The 13,414-nt window shown below is 52.6% G+C and overlaps 1 protein-coding gene across 12 annotated transcripts in view; it reads right to left on the bottom strand.

The window, feature by feature from the left end:
• The window catches only part of MVB12B (multivesicular body subunit 12B), a 72,732-nt gene that overhangs the window by 2,997 nt on the left and 56,321 nt on the right, over positions 1-13,414 (bottom strand). For 7 of the 12 annotated variants that reach the window (XM_075772729.1, XM_075772730.1, XM_075772727.1 and 4 more), the window contains 2 exons: positions 11,656-11,711; positions 10,407-10,466 (listed from right to left, as the gene is read on the bottom strand). In XM_075772729.1, the coding sequence (XP_075628844.1) occupies positions 10,407-10,466; positions 11,656-11,711 (116 nt within the window). Of the gene's footprint in view, positions 1-1,247; positions 6,064-10,406; positions 10,467-11,655; positions 11,712-13,414 lie in introns of those variants that run through there. The other 5 variants (XM_075772734.1, XM_075772735.1, XM_075772733.1 and 2 more) reach the window with 1 other exon arrangement.

Genomic DNA, 13,414 nt, shown 5'->3' with positions numbered 1-13,414 from the left:
GGGTGACTAAAGTTGTTAATCTCTATAGAGGAGAAACAAGTTGTTTCACCGACGTTGCCATCATTTACTGTAGTGACACACTTATTGCCACATGCATTTGGGACGTGGCCTGCGTGGCAGTGTAGATGTCACGTGCGGTCCCTTACGTTCCAGAAAACACTTACGTTGAGCTATTTTGACTTCTGTGTTTTGACTTTGCAGCATACCTTTCGAGAGAAACATTTTGGACAGATTTTCCAAGGCTTTTTATATCTAATTTCCAAGGACAAAAAAACACAAACAAAAGCAAATTACCTGCAGGGGGATCATGCTGTCACCTCTGAAGCTGCCCCTTCAGATCCACGAGCAGACTGTAGCTGCTCCAGTCAGCCCAGAGACCGGCCAGCACCGCAGCAGTCACCGCTGTTTGCTGCTCCTCCTCGGAGGCTTCGCAGCCCCTGGTCCGGACTCCAAGGATGCCTCTGCTCCCGTTTCGTTATTCCTCCTGTGCCTGAAGCCAGGTCTCATCTTTTGCGGCGTCCTTCGCCTTCCTGGGCAGCTCGAGAGCAGAGGAAAAGGTGTCTCTGGTCTCGGCCCTCACGTCCCACCACAGCTGCTCCAAAAGTCCCCGTCAGCCCCAAGCAGAAGCAAATGGCAATCTGCTCAGCTCTGGCAGAGGAAAAAGCACCTTTCCAAGCGAGTATCTCACGTTAAAGCCTGCAATCCCTGTTCTTTACTGAGACTCTCAAATCCGAGGACTGTCATTAGCAACGATTTGGTATTTTCTTCCAAAAACAGATCGGAGATGTGAAGGCAGAACCCCACCTCTGCAGGACACCACTGGGAACACCCACGGGGCGACAAACCCGGCTCTGTGCCCTCGCGGTGTGTAAGGCTGACCCCGCGCCATTCTCATTCCTTAACGAACGCTGTCAGGGTGCAAGGCCCAAGGCCACTGCAGGCAGCGTTACCTGTACCAGGAGAACTTGTGATTACGTCGGGAAGCAGAAGCGGTTCCAGGTGCCACAGCTACAACCGCTACCCAGCAGCTCAGTTCAGAATAAGCACTGACTCATGTTTTAATCCTCCTGATGTTTTTAACTACTTTCAAAACATCCGGGTTTGGGACCCGAAGAAGTCAATGCAATGGTGGCGCAGAGGGACAAGAGTGGCTGGTCCCAAGGGACGTCCCTTTCCGCTCCCGCCCGTCAGAGCTGCGCCGTTTTAAGCTGCTTAAACTCCAAATTTAAAACACAAAACACAGAGAATAAACTGGTTAAAACAAGTTTTATTTAACAAATTATATTAAGAATACAGACTAAGTTATCACACAATGAAACTTCCCTTTGTAAAATACAGGAGGGTCATCTAAAATAAATATAAAACGTAGTAACATTCATAAGATTAATGCACAGTAAATTCACTTTCAATAACCCAACAAAATGCATAGCATCTTAAAAAACCACTTTGCAACTGCATAAAAGGTTGCTCTCTTCCATTTGCATTATGACATTTAAAACTGTTGCTGTTAGGAAACAATTTCACAATAAACAACCAGAATATCCAAACTGTTTGGTTTCCCTGTACTGAATGAATTGAGCAGCACCTTACTGAGCTTTTTCACGAGCAGAGGAGCACCCTCCCTACTGCAACGCTGCCAGAGTTTTATGGCTCAGGATAACTCACGCCGACACCGCTCGGCTGCCCCACTGCCGGGAGAGATTCCCGTCTGTTTGTCAAGGCTCGAAGGCTGAGGTAATTATTTGAATGCGGTGAGACGCGCGTGCCCTTCAGGAGTGGGAACGGCTCTCTGGTGAGCTGCTCTGCCGGCACCCACGGGACGTGCCCGCTGCCAGCCCGGCCAGGCCCCGGGGCTGCTCTGGGAGAGCGGCCAGCGGGCAGAACGGGGCAGACGGACCCCGTGTCGCCCGAGGGCAGTGGGGAGGCGAAGGCCAGCGTGGGACTGGCCAGCTCCAAAGGCGCCGCATCCCATTTTCCCTCCCCCAGGGAGACTTTTAGGGCCCCCGTGCAGAGGAGGTGCGCAGACCTGCGGACGCACGCCAGCATGGGACGTGCCGTGCCCTCGCCGGGATGCTCTCCAGGCTCTGCGGTGTGCGGGTTCGGTTGGAAGAACTCAGGAAACCGGTGGGGGCAGGGACGGGTGTGAAACCAAACAAGCCCAAAGCTACAGACTACCAACAACCTCGTACTACACAGGAGGCTCGCGGGGATCCTCTCCTACGAACACCGCGGGCAAACTCAGTGACAGTCCAAGGAAAAGTTTGACAAAGTTTATTCCTATGTAACTACAGCTACGAGATGCTCCCACAGGGAAGGCACCTGCTACGACTGTCCACACTTGAATTTTATCACAAAGTTCACACTCTACATTACTGTCTGGACTAATTTCTTGCCTTTCCATCGTTAACATATTAGACAGCACAGCCTGGCCTGGACGGCCCACGAGTCATCTCGGCACACTACCTGCTCTTTGCCGTGAGAAATCCAGGAGGCAGTGCGTCACTACTAATTCACATCAGAAGGTGTATTTTACAGTAAGCAAACCCCTCACTGCTGCTTTTCTGTCTCTGTCGCAGACATACGATAATTTGGCAAACTAATTTCTCCATCAGCCACAAGATTAAGCTACCTAGAGACTAGTTTTGTTCTTGAAATAGAGGCAAGTAGCCAAGCACATCTGGTAAAGCTCTGCAAATCCACTTCTGATGCTTTCCACTGACTCATCCCCTCCCTTTATGCTCCAGGCTTCTCCACAGTCAGACAACATCAACATCAGGCTCCCCGAAGGTTTATTGCCTGGACCAATGCTACCACAGTTGCCTTTTGATCAGGGAGGGAGGAAGATGCAGAGGGATGCTGGTACTGGCTATGGCACATGCCAACGGGGAGGACTTGCTGCGAGGATGCAAGGACCAGCCTTGCAATGAGTTGCTCTCAGTACAAAAGGTACGGAACAGCAAATAAAACCTGCCTGTGGAAATGCTGACCTGCTGCCCAAGATCTTGGGAATTCAGAGGTGCAATAAAAAAGCTTTCTATAATCGGTGGACTGAAAAGACGACACGTACAGTCAACCACCCTGCACCGTGTGTCACTCTGTGCTTCCAAGCGCTGGCTCTCAGCCCTCTCCCCTTCGGCAATGCCCAGTTTTCCAGCCTTCGGTTAGCAGGTCTGAGAGCTCAGCTGGCTCTCAGCAGCTGTAGCTCTTTGCTCAAAACACCTCTTTTGCATTTGTACCACAAGAACTGCATTGCACTATTCATGCTTTCAGTAGAGGGTATCCTTGCAGTGCCACAGTGCAGAAACACACTGTGAAGATCAAACTAATCTCTCAAGTTTCTTTGCAGATGCAGCCCTGAAGCAGCTTTGCTAGCCCAGTGTGAGAGAGGGAAGAATAAGAACCAACTATACAAATATATCCTGAAGATTTCTTAGACGTCTGTCCCAGCTGCATGTCCTGTCAGCGTTTTGAGCCATCCAGTGTTTCTTGTAGGTCACTGAAAAGAAAGCTGAGCTCGCAATCTCTACGGCAGCTGAGCAAACGTAACTGTTGCTATAAATACTATGGCACCAATTTTACCTAAGCTAAATCTCACAGGAAGGCACTCGGAGCTATGTCCCCGTTTTTCCAAGACACACCAAGACGTGCCCCACCGAATGCGAGGCTCGGCAGCAATCCAAACCTGCTCCTCACCGAGCGCTCCAGCTGCTGCAGAGTTGGCCCTGCCCTCAGCATGGGAAGACGGGGCTCCTGGCAGCTGTCTCCCCATCTCCCAGCGGCAGGAACGGCCCCTGGAGCTCTGCAGACTCTGCACTGGCTGCTCTGCACCAGCCCGCAGCCCTCGCTCCACCCCAGTAAGAGGGAAGGTCAGCTCTCTGCAGCTCCCTCATCCCAAAGCTATGAGCGCCGCACCGCTGCAGACAGCTTCTACCTACCTGCAGTGTCCACTAAGCCGCAGGAGAAGCTATAAACAGATGCCACAGAAAACTACAGAACAAATTACAAGCAGAAAAATAGAAAGACAAAAGATAGATGAGATGGGCATAGTACTACAGCATGGAGTGGATTTGAACTTCAAGTGAACCTGAGCCGAATGACCAGGCTGCCATGGTATGTTCATTTGTCGATGTCGGCATCATCAATCTAGCCTTTGTGAAGCTTGGCAGTGAGGTCTGGCTTTGCTTTCCTGCAGGATAAATAAGAACTAAAAATGGTGCTGCAACCTCCAAGTAAAGGAGCACTTCCAGGGGGGTCACCCAAACCTCCAGAGCTGGTGCAAGTGGCATAGCTTTAATTCTTTTGCCCAAATAGGACACATCTGCAACCGAATCGGCCTTTGCTTCCCAATCGCACAGCCTTGCTTTACAGAGGCAGTTTTAGAAAATGATTTACCTGATTGGAAGAAGTTGAAGCAAAGACTTGGAATCAGTCTGTCCTGAATGTTACGGTATTTTGTGCTCATTATCCCAGCAATACGGTATGGTGCCTTAAAACCAGAAATGAATCTTTGGACAAGAAATATTTTACATATGTACAAATAAAAAATACAAGCTGACAGTACAAAACCTACTGTTAGTCACCATTCTGTCCAACTAGAAAACGCAAGATTAATCAAAAGCAGTGCAAAGCAGGTCAGGGCATACGTATGACCCAGACTGAGAGCGGCAATACTGTTATTTGTTACTATGGCAATTGCATTTCAACAGGGTTAGGTAATCAGTATTTTACAATATAAAAAGTTGTACGTTTTAACACTTACTTAAAAATTGCCATTTTGCTGCCATGATGTAGTTTTTGTTCTACAGCAGAAACTTGAAAAAGCAGCACAGAGTCAGATGGGCACTTCTAAATAACTTATTACAGCAACAGACTTCTCCAAGACATGCATTTGACTCGGGAGCGAGCTAAGGTCAGCGATCACAAGGAGGCTGAGGTCAGGGTTTAATGCATCCCACTCTCATCCTGCACTACGTCAGAGTTCAGTGCTTCCCTGTGCGTGCACAAGGGAACAGGCACATCTCTTGTTTTAGCAGCTAGCGGGGCAAATATGAGAAAAGTGTCCGAAGTGATGGGCAGGTGACAGCATCCACGTTGTCAGCAGGGCCCCTGCTCCATGGGCAGCTCGGCCAGGGGTCAGCGGGAGCTGCTGGGCTGGCTCTGCCTGGGCTGCAGCCAGCATCCAGCCCGGAAAGAAATACAGGACGTTTATCGCTCTGGGTCCTGACGGACACACAGACACCCTGTGCAAAGCGGAGGTGCTTCACCTTGGTAACTGCAGTGCAGCTTGTGCTTTCTGTGCCCCCCCGCCTTGCCAGTGCCAGCGGAGAGGGTCCCAGGCAGCTCCGAGCACACGACCCCGGCTCTGCCAGCCGACAGCAAAAACAAGTGACCACAGTCTGGGGTTCATCCCGGCCGCAGCAGAGCTGCTGCGTGCCTGTACCTCGGCAGAGGCAGACAGGGCATCCGCCGCAGCTTGGTGCTGCCCGCCGGACTGAGCACCGCAGGGGCCTCCTGCCACGAGGTGTTGAGAGCCCATCAGCAGCTCCGGGCCAGCCCAGGATGCGGGATGCCCAGGGGCTTGTGGATTAACCAGCCGTATCTTTTACTTTTTCTTACTTTCAGGGCTCGCTGCTGAGCATTTCTTGATGGTCTGCAAGCTCATGGCTTGTTGTTTGCAGCAGTTTGTGACTGTCCTGCAGCAGGGGTTACAAATTGGGGACCACCAAGGGGCTGCCGTCAGGCTCCCAGTCACGTACTCACGTGCAGAGGCGTCCGCAGCAGCGTGGGGCAGGGGGGGGACAGCTGCCAAAGGGTTGCGCAGTCCCAACGCGTGGAGCAGCGTGTGCAAGAAGAGGTGGTGCAGTGCAGGGCGGGCGGCGATGGCCGGATGAGCGGAGGTCTGCCGGGACGGCCCCGGTGCCACGTCCCGCTCAGTAGTATGCACGCACACGCCTGCTCCAGCGCCGGCGGCCCCTCTCAGGACTGCGGGACGGGTGGGCACCTGGTGGGGCTGGGCGGCAGGCGGGCCGCCGCGCTCTGCTCCGTCCGGAAGCTGTAGTCGTACTGCAGGGCAAAGCGAGACAGAGGGAACCGTGGGGCACCGCTTGACAGCAGCCTGGGCCAGGGCGTGCGGCCACACAGCCATGTAGCCATGCAGCCACGCTCCCTGGCCTGTGCCTGGGGTGGGACATTACAACACGCAGAAGAACGAGATAAGAATTGGGCCTGGCAGCACCCTGAGCCGTGATCTCGTCCCCCCTGCCCCAGGCAGGACCATGCCGGGTGAGCCGGCTGGCACCGCCTGACCCCACGTCGGTAACCGTCCCCGGTAGGATTCACCCCCATCCCCTAAACCCCAGCTTTAACACAACATGACCACACTCATCCTGCGCATAAGGCGGCTAGTCAGAGAAGTTCCCCTTTGCAGGCCTCATTTACACAAGATAGTATCATCATAATTAACATTTCTGGATTGGCAAGGTGGGTGAAAATTCCTATATACAAGACCCTGCACCTGACAGATATCCCTGCAGCTGGCCGGAGGCTGCTGCAGCCCAAGGGATGTGCCTGCAGCCGATGGACATCCCTGCAGCTGAGGGATGTCCCTACTGCCGGCTGGATGCAGCCGAGCGGGCCTGGGCACCGCAGCGCGCGTGGAGCGTGCCGTAGCAGTGCCATCTCGTGGCACACCGTGGGCCGCACCCTGACAGCCCCAGGCCGCTCTGGACGGTGCTGTGGCCCCTTGCCGTGCCATGGCACCCCCAGGAGAGGCCGGGGCTGCGGTGGCTCTCCCATTGCGAGTGATCGAGTGGTGCGACTGGAGTGATACGCTGGGGCTGCCGGGGGCTGCTTGGGCAGGAGCGGCACACCACCCTGGCACACTCATTGTAACGGCTCCACGTATGGACTGTCCTCCCCCACGTCTCCCAGTGTCCCGTTCGTGGCTCCTGGGATGTCACCAAGATGTTCCCACGTTCCTTTGGGCCGGGCTCATTTGTCACCACTCCTCTCAGCCAGCCTGGGGCACGGGACACGCGGACAATGAGATGTCACCGGGAACTCAGCGCCTTTGCTGGTGCCTGACCCCAGCCACGTGTGTGGGGATGGAATCACAGTGCCGGACAGGCTGGCTGTGCCAGGGCTGCCGCGGGCTTGTCCACGGTGCCGAGACCCCTCGGAGCTGTGTGAGGGCCGTGTGCTTCTTGTGGAGAGAGACGAGCTGACCTGCTCCTCCTGCCAGTTCCCAGCAGACGTAGGCTTGGCCTTCTCTGCTCCAACGCCGAAACCTCCTCTCCATCCCGGCGTGCCCAGCAGCCATGTGAGCGAGGCCACCGACGCTCCAGCCCGGAGGTGCCAGCTCCTCCCGAAAACACGCTCCGTCCCGCAGAGCAGCGCAGCCCTCCCCTCCCTGGGCTGAGAGGGGAAACTGAGGCGGGGGGGGGGGGGCCGAGCCGGGGGCACGGGAGGAGCCGGGGGCGGGGCGGGGGGGGGGGAGCTGCGGGGGGAACGGGAGGGGAACGGGGGGCTGCGGGGGGGGGGGGGGCGGGGGGTTGCGGGCTCTGCGGGGAGGCGCGCGGCCGGCAGAGGGCGCGCGGGGACCGCGGCGCGTGCCCCCGCCGCCACCGGCTCTTTGCCGCCGCGAGAACCGGGCCGGGCTCCGGGCGACGCCGCGGAACCGGCAGCTCCCTCCACACGACGCCGCAGAGCCCCGTGCAGCGCACACTTCGCTCGCATCGCGGGGAAACTGTGCGAGGGGATGTGTCAAGGAGCCGTCTTTCTCAAGACTGCCTTTTAATTGGCAAACACGTCTTCATTAATTTTACCTCAATGTCATGATGTCACAGCTAGCGGTACCAGCCCCAAGCTAAATAAGCAATAAGCCTCATTTTTCAACACGCAAACACATAAAGATGTCAGCTCAAACTGTTTACTAATTAACACTTAAAAAGACACAAATTAGATATGCGTGGCTAAGAGCAATTATAATCAAGACGAATTTCTCTAGTCATTTGGGAACTGAAAAAAATGCCTAATTGCTGGAACCAATGTTTTAAAAACTGAAATCATGCCAGTTAGCAAATATGTTCATTTAAAGAACATTTCATGTGACTACGCTCTGGAGAATTGACTACAAACATGAGAACAAGGAAAAATATTTCTGTATAAAATTAAAATTTTAAGCTCTTTTAGATTTACAACTTCTCCATTAAATATATTTGCAAAGAGCAGCCCATGAAAACTTGTAGCAATTAAGTGGTTAAATGAACTGCCTTCCTTGTCAGGTTAAAAGGAATGATTAATATTAGATGCTCACTTTACTAATTAGACTCTCTCCAGACTTTTTCTCAACGCCAAGCTAAAACAAAGACGGGGTGCACTCCGCCAGCACCCCGCGAGCGCGGCAGGCCCACGGCAGCCCGACGGCTGACCACGCTGCTGACAGCCACGTGGCGCAGCAGCACCCGCTGCCGCCCGAGCCACGAACGGTTCCGGTGCCTTCGCTGCCGCCTGCACCGCTCTGCACCGTACAGAGCCGCCTCGCCTGCCGAGACGCCCGCTTGGTGACGTTCCCCTGCCCCGGACGGGCAGGGCCAGCGAGGACAAACCCCTGCAGCCCCGCGGGGAGAGCCAGCAGCGGCACTGCTGGGGTTCTGCTCCCTTCAGCCCCAACGTCCACCAAAACAGCCGTGGGCGAACAGCACCCACAGCTTAAACCCGCCTTCGCTGGGCTTCACCCTCTTCATGCACCACTTCTTCACATGCTCCTTGGGGCACGGCGGTGCAGTCCTGCTGCAACGACACGCTGACTTAAGGTGCAGCCTGAGCGTGCAGTACAGGATTTGTGCCTACTTTCACCACTTTTCCTGAAAGGGTGGAGTCCTTTCATTCGGCTCGCCTCGCAGCTCGGAGGATGGGTGCGTACGTCTGCAAATGTGGCGACAGAGAACAATAACTCTTGGAATTCTTTGGGAATATTTTTTGCAAGGCATCTAGCTCCAGGGAAAATGTTCTCGCTGCTCTGGAAATCCAGATTTGCTGTAATGGTGCTATTGCTTGCAAGGGAAATAAAGCCATGCAGAAATTCACAATATTTATATGCGTAGCTATCTATGTGCAGACAAGATGCTTCATCAAGGAATATGGGCTGCATAATTATACTTTTCATTACTCTGTAATGTACACAGCCTGTAACGGAACAGGAGGGTGTGGGGAGAGCCGACAGGTATCAACCTTTAATCCAAGGCCGCACAAATCACTCCGGTGCCGGTGTCTCCGCATTCCGCTGCCCTGCACGGGGCACGGGGGAGGGCTGCACAGCCCACCCCTCCAGGCAACACCCCGAGCTGCCAAGACCTCTCCCGGACCAGGCAACACGCAGAGGGCTGCAGAAGCAAATCCAACGCGTGGGGCCCTCTGACAGATGCAGGCAGTCCCAAACAGAGGCACCGCACCCGTGCCATGCTGCAGGACCGCAGCGCCCGAGGCAGTGAGTGCTTCTGCCAGCGATTGCCCGTGTCGGGCAGCATCTTCAGAGTCACCGTCACTGCTCCCCTGGCCTGCCAGGTGCTTGGAGAGCCCCGGCAACAGACCACCTTCTTTTCATACTCAGTCAAAGCTTCTGGGCAGGAGAAGAGGGTGGATTTAGGAACTTGGACTCACAACTCAAAAAGTAGAGAAGCCATGAGGAGTCTGGAAGTTTTGCTACGCCATCTTCTTACTCTCTGCCTTTAACCCAGCTGGTCGGCACAAGAGATGACGTTTGTGACCGATGGTGCCCGCGAAGAAGCACGTGCTGCTGAGACAGTTTTCCGAGACTTCAGCTGAGGGGCAGCCCTTGCAGACCGGCGGCTCCTCGGCACCGTGCAGCCCAAGTCACGCATGTGCCAAAATGCTCCTTCGGGAACACGAGACCACCCTCAGTTTGATGGCTGTCTCTGCCCTGAGCTCCTGGAAGGTGCACACTCACAGAAAGTGCAGCCCGGTTTTCCTAGTAACAAGTTGCCAGCACCATTAAACCGAAAAATGATGAAGTAGTTTACCTGACATCGCTCAGTCAAGTTCATTTGCTTCCTTGAGATGCAAGAGGCAACCTAACACAAACAGTGTGCTGCTTGTAACATGTTTTGTTCATAAATGAAAAAGAAAGGTTAAGACAGACAGACATCTGGAATTAAACAGAGGGCAGCAGACTTCACCATTAGATTCAACACCTAAAGCATCTTCACCCGGCACAGATCACAGAGGACATCCCTAATTCTGAGCTGCCTGTTTGACCTCGTGTTGACTTTATCCACCAGCAGTGACTCGAGAAAGACAAGAGGCCTTTTCCATAAGGGAAGGGATCTTACAACGAAGTGAATGCCACTCTCGCGACGCTTTTGCTTAGTGCCTGAATGGCTACCTACCTCCTTTTCGATTTCTGCAAGGGTTTTGATTGTGATGCCCAAGAGATCAACTGGCTGCATCTGGCAAGAAAAAGAAAAAAAAAGTAACAGAAATTTAGGGGTTTTTTGTTTCGGTTTTGCTTTGTTTAAAGTCAGCAAATACTCTATCGCCAGAGATTTAGAGGCACCATCTGTAAACACATGCATAATCCTGTTCCTCAGCGCACCACGAGAGTGAAGAAGGCGGCGGCAGGTTGGGGATAACAGCTCTAAGGGCTCTCTCCCTAAGCAGGGACAGCTGACACTCATCTCGGTGCTGCTTTGCACAGGTAGATCTTTAGCCATCTCCCTGCCGCAGGACGGCTGCTACTGAACGCGCTTTGTAACACCCTATGGATTTCGTACGTCCGCAGCACGTAGGTGTGAGCAGCACCGGCTGTGGGAAGCCCCGACCAAACTGACCATATGGTGGCAATGGTGTCTAAAGGATCCGAGGGGAGGATTAGCACGACCTAATCTCTCTGCATTTGTCCTCGCAGCAGGGACTCCAGCTTTCTGGGAATAACGGCCCATAAACAACCCTTTCAGAAAGCAACGGTTGTGAAAAACCGTGTCCGGCTGCACACACAGGTTGTGTCAGCAGGAAGAAGAAAGCACAAAGCGGGAGCACGACATGAAAAATCAGATACAGCTGATGGCTTGGTGTTTGCCTTAACAGCTTCTTGTAAATTGATTTTTAAAGAGATATTGGTTTAGGATTGGATGAATTAGGGAACTGGTAATGGGATGCTGAGCCTTTGAGCTCTGGATCACCAACTTAAACTAGCACTGACCCAGTGACGCTCAAAAGTCATTCTGAATTGGTACTGGGGTTTCCATTTCGGCCGAGCAAACCTGCCCTGCCCAGGCCATCGGCAGCACTCTCCACCGGCACGGCAGTGCTGTACATTTGCAGCTTTCTTTACAATCTATGCTAAGAAATTAGAAATGCTTCCAGCACCAAAGAGTCTGGTTGCCATTCCTACTTCTGATGGTGATAAACCTCAACTCCTGGGACAATTCAGTTTCAGAAATGATCTGGCAAAAGCCATTCCCACCCTATGGAAAGTACCGTGAAGCACAACCTTGGGTTGCATCTCAAGCACCGGGTATGTATTAGGCCCCAGAGTAGAAAAGCTCCCAGAAGCAGGGAATTTGCGTTGATGCTTTGTGATCACTCTCCATGAAAAGATGAATTTCAGACACTGGGAGAACAACGAAGGCAACTCACCCCTTCAGGAGCGCAGGCAAACTTCTCCGAAATCATAAAAGGCACTCCATCCATTGCTGAAAGGGACAAAACGGGCAGACATGTCACATTTCCAGCTGACTTCTGACATGCAACTTCACGCATTCCCAGTGACAGATCAAGTATTCACGGCATTGACACATGATTGATAGCTCGTAGAAGTTATTGCCAGGCTTGTCCTCCCTCTAACTCGCCAGTGGTTTCTCTCTGTTCAAGACTCAGCTGGGTTAGTCCCTACCAGATCAGGAATTCAATGAACCCTCCCTGCTCTACCCACATACAATTTCATGGTCTCAACTTTCCGTCTTCCAATTTGGTTCAGCTGCCAAAACAGGACAGTATTTGAAACTGAAAACAAATACAGCTTAGGAGGACAGACATCTCTTTACCACTTCCACAGAGAACCATCTGAGTGAACTCAGTGGTGTCTGAGCAAGAGGATAAGGACCATACCTGGCTCAGGTGGCTCCCCAGAGCAGCAAGTACTCCTGCCTGGGGCCAAGCACCCTCCCTGGCCTGGCTGCTGCCAGTGCAAACTCAGCAGTGAGCAACGGAGCTCAAACACTTGCAAACCACATCTGGAAGATGGAAACCAGTGGAGGATGGGGACAGGCACAAGGACATGACAGCATGTGGCACAGCCTTGTGTCACCTGGCCAACCTCTCTGTAGTACAACCTTAAGGATACCAAGAGGATTGTTTGCCTTTATATTCTCTTGTGTATTCTTCTTAGGTAGTGCGGTGACGTTCAGTGGTTTTGTCTTGCTATTGCCACCTCAGAAACGTCACAGAAGCCTCCCACCACAAGGTGTGTCAGTGCAAGGGAGACACTTATTTTTAAAACATGTAACTCGGCAATTTCCACACAAGACTGAAAAGGGCACATTTCTAAGGCAGAGTGCAGCCCCAAATACACCCGGTTTATTTCAGTTACACCTTTAATGTTTTCAGTCTTTAAATTTCAGCTCTGAAAGAAATAAAAACCTCAAACTACAGCAAATTTAAGTCCCGAAATGCCCTCAATTAAGCCTCAGATAGGGTTTTCTTTCACAAAGCATCTACGCCCACGAACCTGGTGTTTCTCTGCTTGCTGTTTGTAACTTCCATCAGCACCAGTGAGTTACCACGTTAGTGATTTAACAAGCATTATTTAGGAATACTTAGCATTTTATATTTGCTTTGGATATTTTTGACTTTAAAAAAACCCTCCTCTGGAGTCATTTCATTATCAAAGGTGCTATGTGGCAGTCACAGCACTACATGAAACAAAAGGAAACAGATGAAAAGCAGCATCACCAAATCCAGGAAGTTTTGAACCTGAAAGACCATCTGCATTTGTTATCCCGACAGAAACCTGCTTTGATCAGTCACACGCCGGCTTTTGTAAAGTAATTTAAAGAATAAGTCACGATGAGTGCGCACGCTCCCCCGGCAGCCCCCGCCGGACTGCCTCCATCCGTCCTTCGGTCCTTGCGCGCTCCAGCCCTCCCAGAGCTCAAAACTGCAGAGCAAAGCAGCAGATGAAAGCAGGGTGTGCCAAAGGCTCAGCAGCGCAATTAGCACTCTCCTAAACAAACGAGCTTCAACAGAGCTGTAATTAAGCAGGCCTGTAATTAAGTATATGCCCTTTATCATAACGATCATGCTTAAAAATGGCATGATGCATGGAAGTGTGTTATTAATGCTGCACTCCCAAAGCGCAGGAGCGTGCACTGGAGCCAGCGTGTCAGGCCCGTCACTA

Source organism: Balearica regulorum, chromosome 20 (genome assembly GCF_011004875.1).
Source record: "Balearica regulorum gibbericeps isolate bBalReg1 chromosome 20, bBalReg1.pri, whole genome shotgun sequence".
Classification (NCBI taxonomy): Eukaryota; Metazoa; Chordata; class Aves; order Gruiformes; family Gruidae; genus Balearica; species Balearica regulorum.
This window is presented reverse-complemented; position numbering and strand designations above follow the sequence as displayed.